General features: G+C 45.7%; 2 protein-coding genes and 1 non-coding gene across 4 annotated transcripts in view; 2 read left to right on the top strand and 1 right to left on the bottom strand.

Annotated features, from left to right (window-relative positions):
* Window positions 1–5252, top strand: part of LOC137384181 (novel acetylcholine receptor chaperone-like) — a 163494-nt gene extending 158242 nt beyond the window's left edge. For both annotated transcript variants that reach the window (XM_068057816.1, XM_068057815.1), the window contains exon 2: window positions 3223–5252. In XM_068057816.1, coding sequence (XP_067913917.1) covers window positions 3223–3612 — 390 coding nt within the window. In that variant the 3' untranslated portion in view covers window positions 3613–5252. The remainder of the gene's footprint in view (window positions 1–3222) is intronic.
* Window positions 5253–10333: 5081 nt separating this feature from the next.
* LOC137384599 (small Cajal body-specific RNA 2) lies at window positions 10334–10686 on the top strand. The gene has a single exon (XR_010977624.1). It is a non-coding gene; the product is annotated as a small Cajal body-specific RNA 2 (non-coding RNA).
* A 187-nt stretch (window positions 10687–10873) lies between these two features.
* tmem260 (transmembrane protein 260) overlaps window positions 10874–13553 on the bottom strand; it is a 55283-nt gene continuing 52603 nt past the window's right edge. Inside the window, exons 15-16 of the mRNA XM_068057812.1 lie at window positions 12218–12308; window positions 10874–12140 (exon numbers count right to left, since the gene is read on the bottom strand). Coding sequence (XP_067913913.1) covers window positions 11889–12140; window positions 12218–12308 — 343 coding nt within the window. The 3' untranslated portion in view covers window positions 10874–11888. The remainder of the gene's footprint in view (window positions 12141–12217; window positions 12309–13553) is intronic.

Here is a 13553-nt window from a genome sequence, read left to right as displayed (position 1 = left end):
TATGGGGAGTGTAGGGACAGTGTGGCATGAGGCTGGGTGGGATATCAAAGGATATGGGGAGTGACGGGGGCAATGAGGAGTGAGAGAACTGGAAGTACATCAGAATTCCAGGGAAGGAATGTTTGGGACCCTGCCTGTTTTGGTGTGGGAGGAAATGATTGAGCAGCTGCTGCACCTGCTGTGGTTGCACAAGGAAGTGACCAATTGTTTCGGAAAGTGAATTGTAAAGCAAGGGGAGAGGAGGGAAGGAGGGGCGAGGGACATTGTGTTTGAGTCTATATCTCTATTAATAAAGCCCAGGATACTGTATGTTTTATTAACCGCGCTCTCAACCTGTCCTGCCACCTTCAATGATTTATGTACATTTACACCCAGGTTGGTGGAAATGGGGGGAATGATCTGGTCGATGCAAAGGCTTGTGAGCTGCTGAAGGTGAGCAGTTCGGTGGCTCTGTGCGATGACCAGAGGCCTTGGGAAGTGGATGATCTGATTGGATTGGATCCAGCAGAAATGGAGAAAGGAATGGAGTCTTGCAGGAAATTGAGGAGGAAGAAGAATAATGGAGGCCAGGCCATGGTGGAATCAATGGCAGTAGACATCCCATTGCAGAGATGGAGAATGAGTCCAGTATGGGGAGGGAGGAGTCAGAGATGGGCAAGAAAGTGAGGTTTACTGTGCATGTTTGTGAACACAGGAAGTCTGGTAAATAAGGTTGGTGAACTGCAGGCATAGGGAGCCACATGGGAATATGATGTCATGATGATAGCAGAGACCTAGCTCAAAAAAGGGCAGAAAATGCTGGAAACACTCAGCAGGTCAGACAGCATCTGTGGAGAGCGAAACAGAGTTAACGATTCAGGTCTATGTCCTATCATCAGAACTGAGAAAAATTGGATTTGTAATAGGTTTTGAGTAAGTGAAAGGGTTGTGGGGTGGTGGGAAAGAACAAAAGAGAAGGTCTGTGATGGGGTGGAGGCCAGAAGAGATTAAAGACAAAAGGTTTCATGGTACAAAGCCAAAAGGAGTGGTAATGGGACAAGTAAAGAAACAAAAGATGTGTCTGGAGGGGGTATGAATGGCAGAACAGCAGCCGTCTGAATGGAATGTTAAAGGGATTTAGAAAGAAACGAGAAAAAACCAAATCAGCACAAAAACACAAAATAAAATGGGTGCAGAGGTTATGATCTAAAATTGTTGAACTCAAAGTTGAGTCCAGAAGGCTGTAAAGTGCCCGGTCGAAAGATAAAATGCTGCTCCTCAAGCTTGTGTTTGAGCTTCACTGAAACACTACACAGGCCAAGGACAGAAAGGTCAGAATGGGAGCAAGGTAGAGAATTAAAGTGACATGTGACTGGAAGCTCGGGGTCATGCTTGCGGACTGAGCGGAGGTGTTCCGCAAAGCGGTCACCCAGTCTGTGTTTGGTCTCCCCAGTGTAGAGGAGACCGAATTGTGAGCAGCGAATACAGGATACTACATTGTAAGAAGTACAAGTAAATCGCTGCTTCACCTGGGAGGAGTGTTTGGGGCCTTGGCGGGTGAGAATGGAGGAGGTAAAAGGGTAGGTGTTCATCTCCTGCACTTGCGTGGAAAGATGTCATAGGAAAGGGAAGAGATATAATGGAGGAGTGGGCCAGGGTGTCACAGAGGGAATGGTCCCTTTGGAATGCTGGAAGGAGAGGGGAGGGGAAGATGTGTTTGTTGGTGGCATCACACTGGAGGTGGCAGAGGATGATCCATTGAATATACAGAGGCTGGCGGGGTGGAAGGTGAGGACAAGGGGAACCCTATTGTGGTTCTGGGAGGGAGGGGAAGGGGTGAGAGCAGAAATGCAGGAAATAGATCGGATACGGTTGAGGGCCCTGTCAACCACAGTGGGGCGGAATCCTCAGCTGAGGGAAAAGGAAGACTTATTGGAAGTGCTAGTATGGAAGTTTGCATTGTCTCAATGGCTGCTTTCCTGACATTCACGTCAGCTCTAGACACATCTTTTGTTTCTTCACTTGTTCCATTACCACTCCTTTTGACTTTGTACCTTTTGTTGTTTAATTTCTCCTGCCCTCCACCCTATCCACAGACCCTCCCTTTTGTTCCCACCCTTCCCACTTGCTCAAAACCAGATACATTTCTAACTTTTCCCAGTTCTGATGAAAGGTCACAGACCTGAAACATTAAGTCAGCTTTCCTCCACAGATACTGCCAGACCTGTTGAGTGTTTCCAGCATTTTCTGTTTCTATTTCAGATTTCCAGCATCCACAGTATTTTGCTTTTGTGTCAAAAAAGAGCAGGACTGGAAACGAAATACTCCTGGATACAAGGTGTTCAGGAAAGATAGGGAAGGAAAGAAAGGAGGAGGGATGGCAGTGTTGATTAAGGAGAACATTACAGTGCTGGAGAGAGAGGATGTCTTAGAGGGGTCAAGGACAGGATCTATTTGGTTAGAGCTATAAAACAATAGAGGTATCATTGCATGACTGGGTGTAGTCTATAGGCCACCAACCAGTGGGAAAGATATAGAGGAACACATTTTCAAGAAAATTACAGAGAGATGCAAGAACTATAGAGTAGTGATAGCAGGGAGCTTTAATTACCCTAATATAGACTGGTCAGATTCAATAGTAACTTTCAAAAGGAAATTGAATAAACTCTGGAAATGGAAAAATTGGCAGGACTGTGGGGAAAAGGTAAGGGAGTGAGATTTTTATTTTATTTTTTTATTTGGAGATACAGCACTGAAACAGGCCCTTCGGCCCACCGAGTCTGTGCCGACCATCAACCACCCATTTATACTAATCCTACACTAATTCCATACACCTACCACATCCTCACCTGTCCCTATATTTATCTACCACCTACCTATACTAGGGGCAATTTATAATGGCCAATTTACCTATCAATCTGCAAGTCTTTTGGCATGTGGGAGGAAACCGGAGCACCCGGAGGAAACCCACGCAGACACAGGGAGAACTTGCAAACTCCACACAGGCAGTACCCAGAATTGAACCCGGGTCACTGGAGCTGTGAGGCTGCGGTGCTAACCACTGCGCCACTGTAGATTAATTGGAGTAGATTAATTGGATAGTTCTTCCAAAGAGCCAGCACAGACACGAGGGGCAGATTGGTCTCCATTGGTGCTGTACGGTTCTGCGAAACCTCCCTTTAAACTATGCTGGGCTTTTTCTGAGCAACTAATGCCATCAGTTTTTAATCATTTTAATTGCAGAAAAGAGCGTATAAGGAATATGCCAAGGCTCTGCCAGTGTTAAAGAAGATGGGCATCACATCAGTCCTGCTGCGGAAGCTTATCGGGACTCTGGAGGTGGCGTGTGGCATTGTGATGACGCTGGTCCCTGGGAGGCCCAAGGATGTGGCTAACTTCACACTGCTCTTGGTCATGTTGGCTGTGCTCTTCTTCCACCAGCTGGTGGGTGATCCGCTCAAACGCTATGCCCATGCGCTGGTCTTCGGAATCCTGCTCACCTGCCGCCTGCTGATCATCAGGCAGGGGGACGACAAAGAGATGGCACTGGGCATCACGGCGAGGGACGGGCAAGCCGGGGGAGGTACAAAGGCTGAAACTGAACAAGGAAAAGGAAAGCTGAAAACCTCCTAATTCAGCCCATACATGCAGTAGAGGAGCTCGGGGCACCTCACCAGCCAATCATCGCCCAGAGTCTAAAAGGACCTTTGTATCACATGCTGGATTCAGCTGGAATTTACTAGAAGTGAATAACTTACAGTCCATGAATATCTGGTGACAGGGAATCTCAGAGAGCTGGCAGGAATGCTTCCCCGCATCTGACAGCAATTCCTCAAAATCCCAATCTATACTCATCAGAATAAAATCCTCATCTCCCCAGTGTGCACTCTGCCTTCTACAGTGATGATAAACATATGAACCAAAGCTGGGAAAGAATCACCAAATTCATGTCACAAAGGGAAGTGGGGAGGGGATAGTCTCACTGAGTAAAGAGACAGTCTCACCATCAGTGAAATTCCTCACTGAACTGGGCTCCCAGAAACAAGATGTCGCCAGGAAGGATCTTTCCCACATGTGACAGTTAAATGGGAGCTCGCTATCCACACCCTTGACTCTTTCAGTTAAAGAGACGAGCAGCCTTTTCCATCGGCTCCTACTTTCAGGCCAAGAAGTTATTGTGACGAGAGCCATTACAGGAAATTGGAAATCACCAGAATAGATTAAAAAGTGTGAGACATGAACTGAGCTCATTGAGATCAACAGGACAATGTGTGGCAGTAGCAGGGCCAGGGGTGTGTAGCCTCGGGTATACAGTCAGAGGAACAGAGTGTCTGCACAGTGCTAGTCCCAAGGGCATCCAGACAGTGGATACAGTGCTCAGATCCTGGGATGCTTTACCCTGGAGAGAAGACGGTTTCAGGAGAGATGCAACAATTCCTGATACATTTCTCTATCTTCCCCGTTTCCTCTCCCCGTCCCTCTCTACCTCCCATCACGTCTCTCTCCCTGTCACCTCTCTTAGCCCATTACCTCTCTTCCACCCTCCCCATTTCCTCTCTCTTCCGCGCTACCTCTCTTGCCCGTTTCCTCTCTCGCTCTGTTTCCTGTCCACCATTTCCTCTCTCTCTCCCCTCACCCTATTACCTCTCTCCCATCACTGTCACCTCTCTCTCCCCACTATCTTTCTCCCCATTACCTCTCTCCCCCCATTCCTTTCTCTCCCCGTTAGCTCTCCTGCCCGTTTCCTCTCTCTCCCTCCCTTTACTCTCTCTCCCTCCCCTCCTTTTCCACTCTCTCCTCCCCATTACTCCTCTCCCTGCCCGTTTCTTCCCCCCCACCATTTCCTCTCTCTCCCCCGTTTCCTCTCTCTCTCCTGTTAGCTCTCCCCTCCTGTTCCCTTTCTCTCCCCCTCCATTTTCTCTCTCTCTCTCCCCCCACATTACCCCTCTCCCTCCCCGTTTCCTATCTCTCTCTCCCCCCCCCCACCTTGTTACCTCTCTCCCATCCCCATCACCTCTCTCCCATCCCCGTCACCTGTCTCTCCCCCAACACCTCTCTCTCTCTCCACTACCTTTCTCTCCGTTACCTCTCTCCCCCCATTTCCTCTCTCTCCCCCTGTTTCCTCTCCCTCCGCCATTATTCCTCTCTTTCCCCACCACCGCACCCCCCCCCCCGCCCCCAGCCGTTTACTCTCCCAATCCTGTCGCCAATAACTCTTTTTTTACTGTTTACTTGCTTGTTACAAAAAGAGAAATTGTTATAATTATATGTCCACATGGGCATGTGGGGGAGGAGCAGTGGGGGAGGGGAAATGTCATTGGGGAGGGGAGGGGAGCAGTGGGGCATGGCAGTGGGCAGAGGTGAGGAGGATAAGTGACCCGTTGACCTACAGAACCACGAGGAGGAATTACTGACCAACAGATCTGAGGTGGATTGTGGCTGCTTTAGACAGCACGAGGATGATGAGGAGAATCGGGTGTCAGGAGAGGATGAGCAGATACTCTCAGAGTGAGCAGAACAGGTCCAGAGTAACCGAGCAACAGTGAGCTTGTTTACCCAGATTCCACACCATGTTGGATGGTAGAGTTTGTGGTCAAACACTGCTGTTGGTTTGGGTGCATGTTTTCATGGCATTATTCACATGTTTTGTTAATTACTCCTCAGTTAGAACGAGGGTTTCTGGCAAATTCATTAAAAAAGTGTTAAAAAATAAACAGTAACACTGTCAACAGCAAAATCTCACCGGTCTCACTACTCTATTCTTAAAACTTTCAACAGAACGATCCTCCTCCCAGGAAGGTGCTGCCTCTCACTGGGGTTCAGACCCCCTCCTCCCGGGAAGGTGCTGACGCTCACTGGGGTTCAGACCCCCTCCTCCCGGGAAGGTGCTGACGCTCACTGGGGTTCAGGCCCCCTCCCCCCAGGAAGGTGCTGACGCTCACTGGGGTTCAGACCCCCTGCTCCCGGGATGGTGCTGACTCTCACTGGATTACAAGTGGTGGAAGCACGCCTGTCCCTCACCTGTGACCATTCTCGTGTGAGTGTTAACAGTGAGTGTAGGTAGTAACAGTGTTAGATACCCTAGTCATGTTTACATATATGTGTCGGGTCAGGATGTGGTTTAATTTCATATGATTAAAGTTTTTGGTTTCTTTTTACTGATAGCTTGTGGATTTGTACAGTAGCTAGACGTAATGGAATAATTAAAGTTCATTACTAGGATGCTTCAGAATTTAATGTTTCAGGGTACAATTTAGCTGACTGTGCTTTTTAACTTTTGCTAAAACTGCAGGTTGTGTGACTCATGTTTTGACTTATTTTTGTGAAATGAGATCGCTAAGGCAGTTTTGAAATAGGGTAGTGGAGCTTAGAATGATTAGCTACTTCCCAGATGATAAACAAGTTAGCATGTTTTGTTTTGAAGGAACTATTCAATTTCTGGGGGTCCTGTTCACAAGAACACTTGTTATACCATAATGAATCAGCAATGATGGTGTTGATGAGAGATGGCTACAAAGTTCTTAATTTTTTCTTAACAATTTGGTGAGAGAGTCAGAAAGAACAAAGAACAGTACAGCACAGGAACAGGCCATTCGGCCCTCCAAGCCTGCGCCGATCTTGATGCCTGTCTAAACTAAAACCTTCCGGGGACCGTATCCCTCTATTCCCTTCCTATTCATATATTTGTCAAGATGTCTCTTAAACGTCGCTATCGTATCTGCTTCCACCACCTCCCCTGGCAGCAAGTTCCAGGCACTCACCACCCTCTGTGTAAAAAAACTTGCCTCGCACATCCCCTCTAAACTTTGCCCCTCGCACCTTAAACCTATGTCCCCTAGTAACTGACTCTTCCACCCTGGGAAAAAGCTTCGGACTATCCACTCTGTCCATGCCACTCATAACTTTGTAAACCTCGATCATGTCGCTCCTCCACCTCCGTCGTTCCAGTGAAAACAATCCGAGTTTTTCCAACCTCTTTTCATAGCTAATACCCTCCAGACCAGGCAACATCCTGGTAAACCTCCTCTGTACCCTCTCCAAAGCCTCCACGTCCTTCTGGTAGTGTGGTGACCAGAATTGCACGCAATATTCTAAGTGTGGCCTAACTAAGGTTCTGTACAGCTGCAACATGACTTGCCAATTTTTATACTCTGCCCCGACCGGTGAAGGCAAGCATGCCGTATGCCTTCTTGACTACCTTATCCACCTGCGTTGCCACTTTCAGTGACCTGTGAACCTAACGCCCAGATCTCTCTGCCTGTCAATACTCCTAAGGGTTCTCCCATTTACTGTATACCTCCCACCTGCATTAGACCTTCCAAAATGCATTACCTCACATTTGTCCGGATTAAACTCCATCTGCCATTTCTCCGCCCAAGTCTCCAACCGATCTATATCCTGCTGTATCCTCTGACAATCCTCATCACTGTTCGCAACTCCACCAACCTTTGTGTTGTCTGCAAACTTACTAATCAGACCAGCTACATTTTCCTCCAAATCATTTATATATACTACAAACAGCAAAGGTCCCAGCACTGATCCCTGCGGAACACCACTAGTCACAGCCCTCCATTCAGAAAAACACCCGTCCACTGTTACCCTCTGTCTTCTGTGACTGAGCCAGTTCTGTATCCATCTTGCCAGCTCACCTCTGATCCCGTGTGACTTCACCTTTTGCACCAGTCTGCCATGCGGGACCTTGTCAAAGGCTTTACTAAAGTCCATATAGACAACATCCACCGCCCTTCCCTCATCAATCATCTTCGTCACTTCCTCGAAAAACTCAATCAAATTAGTAAGACATGACCTCCCCTTCACAAAACCATGCTGTCTCTCGCTAATAAGTTCGTTTGTTTCCAAATGGGAGTAAATCCTGTCCCGAAGAATCCTCTCACCGGCCTATAATTTCCTGGATTATCCTTACCACCCTTCTTAAACAAAGGAACAACATTGGCTATTCTCCAGTCCTCTGGGACCTCACCTGTAGCCAATGAGGATGCAAAGATTTCTGTCAAGGCCCCAGCAATTTCTTCCCTTGCCTCCCTCTGTATTCTAGGGTAGATCCCATCTGGCCCTGGGGACTTATCTACCTTAATGCTTTGCAAGACACCCAACACCTCCTCCTTTTTGATAATGAGATGACTGGGACTATCTGCACTCCCTTCCCTAGGCTCATCATCCACCAAGTCCTTCTCCTTGGTGAATACTGATGCAAAGTACTCATTTAGCACCTCACCCATTTCCTCTCGCTCCACGCATAGATTCCCATCTCTGTCCTTGAGTGGGCCAACCCTTTCCCTGGTTACCCTCTTGCTCTTTGTCAGGTTCAACAAAGTTCCATCTCTATCCGGGGATATGCAGTAATATGGTTTATTTCTCTGTATGTCTACTGCTCAAAGACATTGTCTGGAATTGGTCAAGTACAATAAACTGAGTATGTTGGAAACCATATTGGGAGTTGGAATCAAACTGCTTACAACAGGAGGAGACTATTCAGCCCCTCTAGCTTGTTACACCATTCAATTAGATCAGGCCTGATATGTATATTAGCTCTATCCACCCACCTTGGTTCATTACCCTTAATGCCCTTACCTAACAAAAATCTATCAATCTCAGTTTTGAAATTTTCAAGAGACTGCCAGCCTCAACAACATTTTAAGAGAGTGTTCCAGATTTTAACTACCCTTTGAATCATAGAATGATTACAAACAGAAGGAGGCCATTCGGTCTGGCATGTCCATGCTAGCTCTGCGCAAGAGCAATTTAGATAGTCCTACACCCCGCACCCCAACCCACACCCCCCCCCAACCCTTTTCCCGTAGCCCTGCAAATTTCTTCTCTTCAGTTGCTTATCAGAGGACACCGATTCGAAGTGATTGGCAAAAGACAAGAGAAAAACTTTTTTATGCAGCGAGTGGTTACAATCTGGAATGCATTCCCCAGTGCATTCCAGACTGTAACTACTCACTGCACAAAAAGGTTTTTCTGATGTCACTGTTGCTTCTTTTGCCAATCACTTTGAATCGGTGTCCTCTGGTTCCCAACCCTTCCGCCAACGGGAACAGTTTCTTCTTATCTACTCTGTTCAGACCCCACATGCTTTTGAACACCTCTTAATCTTCTCTAAAGAGAATAAACGCAGCTTTGCCAATCTATCCTTGTAACTGAAGTCTCTTATCCCTGGATCCACTCTTGCAAATCTTTTCTGCACTCTCTATGAAGCCTTCCCATCTTTCCTGACGTGCGGTGTCAGCCTAGATTATGGGCTCAAGTCTCTGGAGTAAGACTCAAATCCACAACCTTCCGATTCAGAGTCAGGGTTTTTCTAAGGTTATACAAAGCCCTGGTTAGACCATATCTGGAGTATTGTGTACAGTTCTGGGCACAACATCTTATAAAGAATATATTGCCCTTTGGAAGAAGTGCAGTGCAGATTCACCAGATGTTACCAGGGCTCCAAGGGTTGCATAATAAAATGAGATTGCATAAACAGTTTCCCTGGAATATTGAAAGTAAAGGGTGATGTGATTGAGGTTTTTAGTATTTTGAACGGAATTAATCGGGTTGATTGAGAAACCTTTTTCCAATGGTGGGGGAGTCTAGGACAAGGGGACATAGCTTTATCAGAAGCAGATCATTCAGGAGAGAAGTTAGGTAACACTTCTTCATGCAAAGGGTAGAAGAAATGTGGAACACTCTCCCACAAAAAATCAGTAGATGCTAACTCAATTAATAATTTCAAATCAGAAATGGATGGATTTTTGTTAAGTCACTTACTTTCCCTCAAACTTGAGTTGGGCACTCCTTAAATTTCCCCTTTAACTCGAACTCAATATTAATCATTGTTTCCTGATTCACTTTGTCTTTTTAACTTCATGTTCATGTTTCTCATTAAAAGAATATCCATCTTAAATTAGCCTCCATCTATTTTGTTTTAAATTAAATATGAAAGAGTCCAGGAAATGTTTTAAGGCACACACTTCTGATGAAAGGTCACAGACCTGAAACGTTATCTCTGTTTCTCGCTACACGGCTGTCACCTGACATTATTTCCAGCATTTACTATTTTTCTTTCAGATTTCCAGCATTCGCATTATTTCCCTTTTGTAAGATTTTAGGGCAGATCTGTTTAAAGATTCGAAGTTCCGAAGGGTCACTGACCCGAAACGTTAACTCTGCTTGTCTCTCCACAGATGCTGCCAGACCTGCTGAGTGGTTCCAGCATTTCTTGTTTTTATTTCTGTTTAAAGATAGTCCTTCGGGACACTGCAGGGGGAGCGGCGACTGGGAGGTCCAGTAAACCAGACGGCTGGGCTTCTCTTTCAGCTCCTGGCATCTCGTCGTCAGTAAGAAGCTATAAAAGGAGGGAAGAGGCGGGCAGTACGCTTAGAGAGCGATGGCGGCGAGCGTGTGAGGGTGATATTGAGTGTGAGTGTGTAAATGCGCGCGTGTGTGTGTGAGAAAGGCGGGTGTGTGATGGTCTGACTGAAGTGTATGAGCCGCCCCGCTCCCCGTTACACTCTGATCTTATTTGATCGGCCGGGAAGCCCGGGCCCCGGCTCGAAATGATGAGAAACCGCGCGCGAGCTGCTGGCGATGGGCGGAGGCGGCGGGAAAGCCCCGGGGAGAGCGGAGGTGATGAACTGATCAGATAGATGAGGCCGCGGGTCAACCCGGCCACTGAGTACTGAGGCGATTCTGATCCGCATCCTTCACCCGGGGCGGGGGGGGGCTTTTCTCTCATCTCGGAGCTGTGCTGCTGCTGCTCTGGCCTTGGTCGAGTCCCTTTGTTCTCGCAATCTTCCCCCACACTGGGCCCGGAATGAGGATTGGGCTCCCCTCGTGTGAGGGTAGTTCAGGGCACACCATTTAACATTATAAATTACCCAAAACAGCTGCTGGTAAAGTGATTACCTTTAATAACTTTAATCCTCTACTTTACTTGTCTTGTTAGCTGAGCTTTTTTTTACAGTAAAAGCAAAATACTGCAGATGCTGGAAATCTGAAACAAAAACAAGAAATGCTGGAATCACTCAGCAGGTCTGGCAGCATCTGTGGAAAGAGAAGCAGAGTTAACGTTTCGGGTCAGTGACCCTTCTTCGGGACAAGTGGAGTGTTCATTTAATATCTTTGTGCTGTTAACTATGGCAGTTAGGTGGAGATGTGACAGAGTGGGATTTATTTTCTCGTTCAGGCTCCAGCATTCACTTGGAAAACCAACCAGGTCCTTGAAGCTGTTTGTTTATCGTAGGCAAATCAGCTTTATTATGGGTAGAAAGTAGAAACTGAACTCTACTTTTAATAAATTGAGAACATTCATCCTATTTCTTCTGGCATAATCCCTGTTTTGATTAGCAGGGGATATAAACAGTACTGCTCAGCACTAAGTGTAAGACAAATACACATTAAAATGAATTCTGTTTTTCCTACAATTGATTGAGAATGTTTGTCTAAGTGAAAGAAACAAGGAAACTGAGGGCCACAATAATATAAAATCAATACTGCAGATGTTAGAAATCTAAAAGTGATTTACACGTCCATCATTATTTGTAAAAACTCATCTTTGCTATCACATCATCCTCCAGCATGGTAAGACCTTCAGGACTGGCTAGTACAGTGTGAACCAATGTGTCAAATTAGCCCCTGCCCCACCCACTGATTTCAGGATATAAAACTATTAAATTGTTACAAATCCAGTCAGCTATGAAACAGGTTATCTACTTTGTACTCCCAAAATCCAGGTGCCAGACTGAACTCTGATCCAGCAGAACCAGTCAATTCTCAGGCCAGATCACGTGACTGGCTCTAAATTCTGAGGTTTCTTTAATATTGAGCAACAAACTTGGCGAAAGCTCTTCCCAGTCACTGATACATTAGTGCGATGTATGAATGCTTGCTTCCCTTGTCCACTACTTAGCTCTGGCTCTTTCACGCTCCCCCTTCAGGTGCTTGATGATCTGAATAATGGCACTTTTCTGAGGGTCATCTGGTGCTTTGGCCACGTAGAGTGAGAAATGTTTGATGGCTTCAGACAAGAGGAACTCTGGGTCCACACCAGCAGCAGTCTGTGCAGGGAGCCACAGCATCCTCTCACAGACTATGGCATAGTTTTTGTGCCAATTAACTGGATGTTGCTCTGCAGTGACCAGCTCCTGATATAACTGGGAATGCAAATAATGAAGATTAGGATCAGGCTAAACAAACACCAGTCATGAATAAGAACACAGAGGGGACTCACCTGGTAGGCAAACATATAGAGCTGCACCTTTACTCGCTCTGCCTGGCCTGGATTTTCTGCTAACTCAAATAAGAAGAAAGGCGTCTTCATCCTGCAAAACCCCAAAGTGAATTAGACAAACCTGAACCAAAAGGACACCTGCACTTTCATCACATTTTTGATCTTAAACAGAAATTGATACGTCATTACAGAAATTAATTGAGCTAGCATTTACTGTTTTTTGTGGGAAGGAGTTTCACACTTCTATCACCCCTTAAGGGAAGAGATTTTTCCTAATTTCTCTGCTGAATGACCTGGCTCTGATTTTAAGGTTATTGTCCTAGATCCTACCAGTGGGAAAGTTTCTGTCTGGTTAGTTCCTTTCAAAATCCTAAAACTCATCAAATTACCCCTCAACCTTCTAAATTCCAGGGAATACATGCCTATTTTGTGTAATTCTTTCATGATCTAACCAGAGACCCTGGTAATTTTCTGGTGAATCTGCACTGCATTCTTTCCAAGGTGCAGTTTCAGAACTTAACACAGTACTCCAGATATGGTCAAACCAGGACTTTGTATAGTTGTAGTGAAACTTCTTCCCCTTTATACTCTCACCCTCTCGATATAAAGGCTAACATTCTATAGCCTTTTTGATTACTGTAGTGATTTTTAGTAAATCTCTGGACTTCTGCTATTCCTAGTTTTTCACCATTTAGAGAATACTCGAATCTACTTTTTTTGATCCAAAATAGGAACCTCACACTTACCCACATTGAACTTTATGCCACCATTTTGTCTACTCACTTTAAATCCATGTGTCTTTATACACTACTACTACACAATCAATCCTTGTGCCATTGGCAAACTTAGATAACACAGTCATATATCAAAGTCAGTAATAAATATAGCAAATAGATGAGGCCCAGCACAGATCCTTTTGGAACATCACCAGTTCCTTCCAATTCATACACAGACCCATTATCCCTATTGTCTTCTAATGCACTCGACACTGACATGCCTGTGTTTTCATCAGGACCTCAGTTCTTATAGTGTTGAGAATCTGTTTTATAACTGCAGGAACACAGCAGTATTTTGCTGCTAAACTGGAGTGATTTAAAGTGGTTTGGCCCTTGTTCCTTTGAGGCCATAATGTCTAATGCCTGTTAAAAAAAAAAACATTCTGGGTCATTCAGAAGGGAAATGTTTGGTCAGGGAACTTTGTGATTTGAAGCAAAAGTAGCCAGTTACAGGGAAAAGATGAAAAAGGTCAGCAGCTCACAGCATTAATAACAAAATGTGATGCCTGCAAGCAACAAGAAACTGGTTTTGGTACAAATACTGATGGAGCTTCTACGCC

The sequence above is a fragment of the Heterodontus francisci genome, chromosome 26 (assembly GCF_036365525.1).
Source record: "Heterodontus francisci isolate sHetFra1 chromosome 26, sHetFra1.hap1, whole genome shotgun sequence".
NCBI classification, from domain to species: Eukaryota; Metazoa; Chordata; class Chondrichthyes; order Heterodontiformes; family Heterodontidae; genus Heterodontus; species Heterodontus francisci.
The sequence above is the reverse complement of the archived record's forward strand: the minus strand, read 5'-3'. Positions and strand labels throughout refer to the sequence as shown.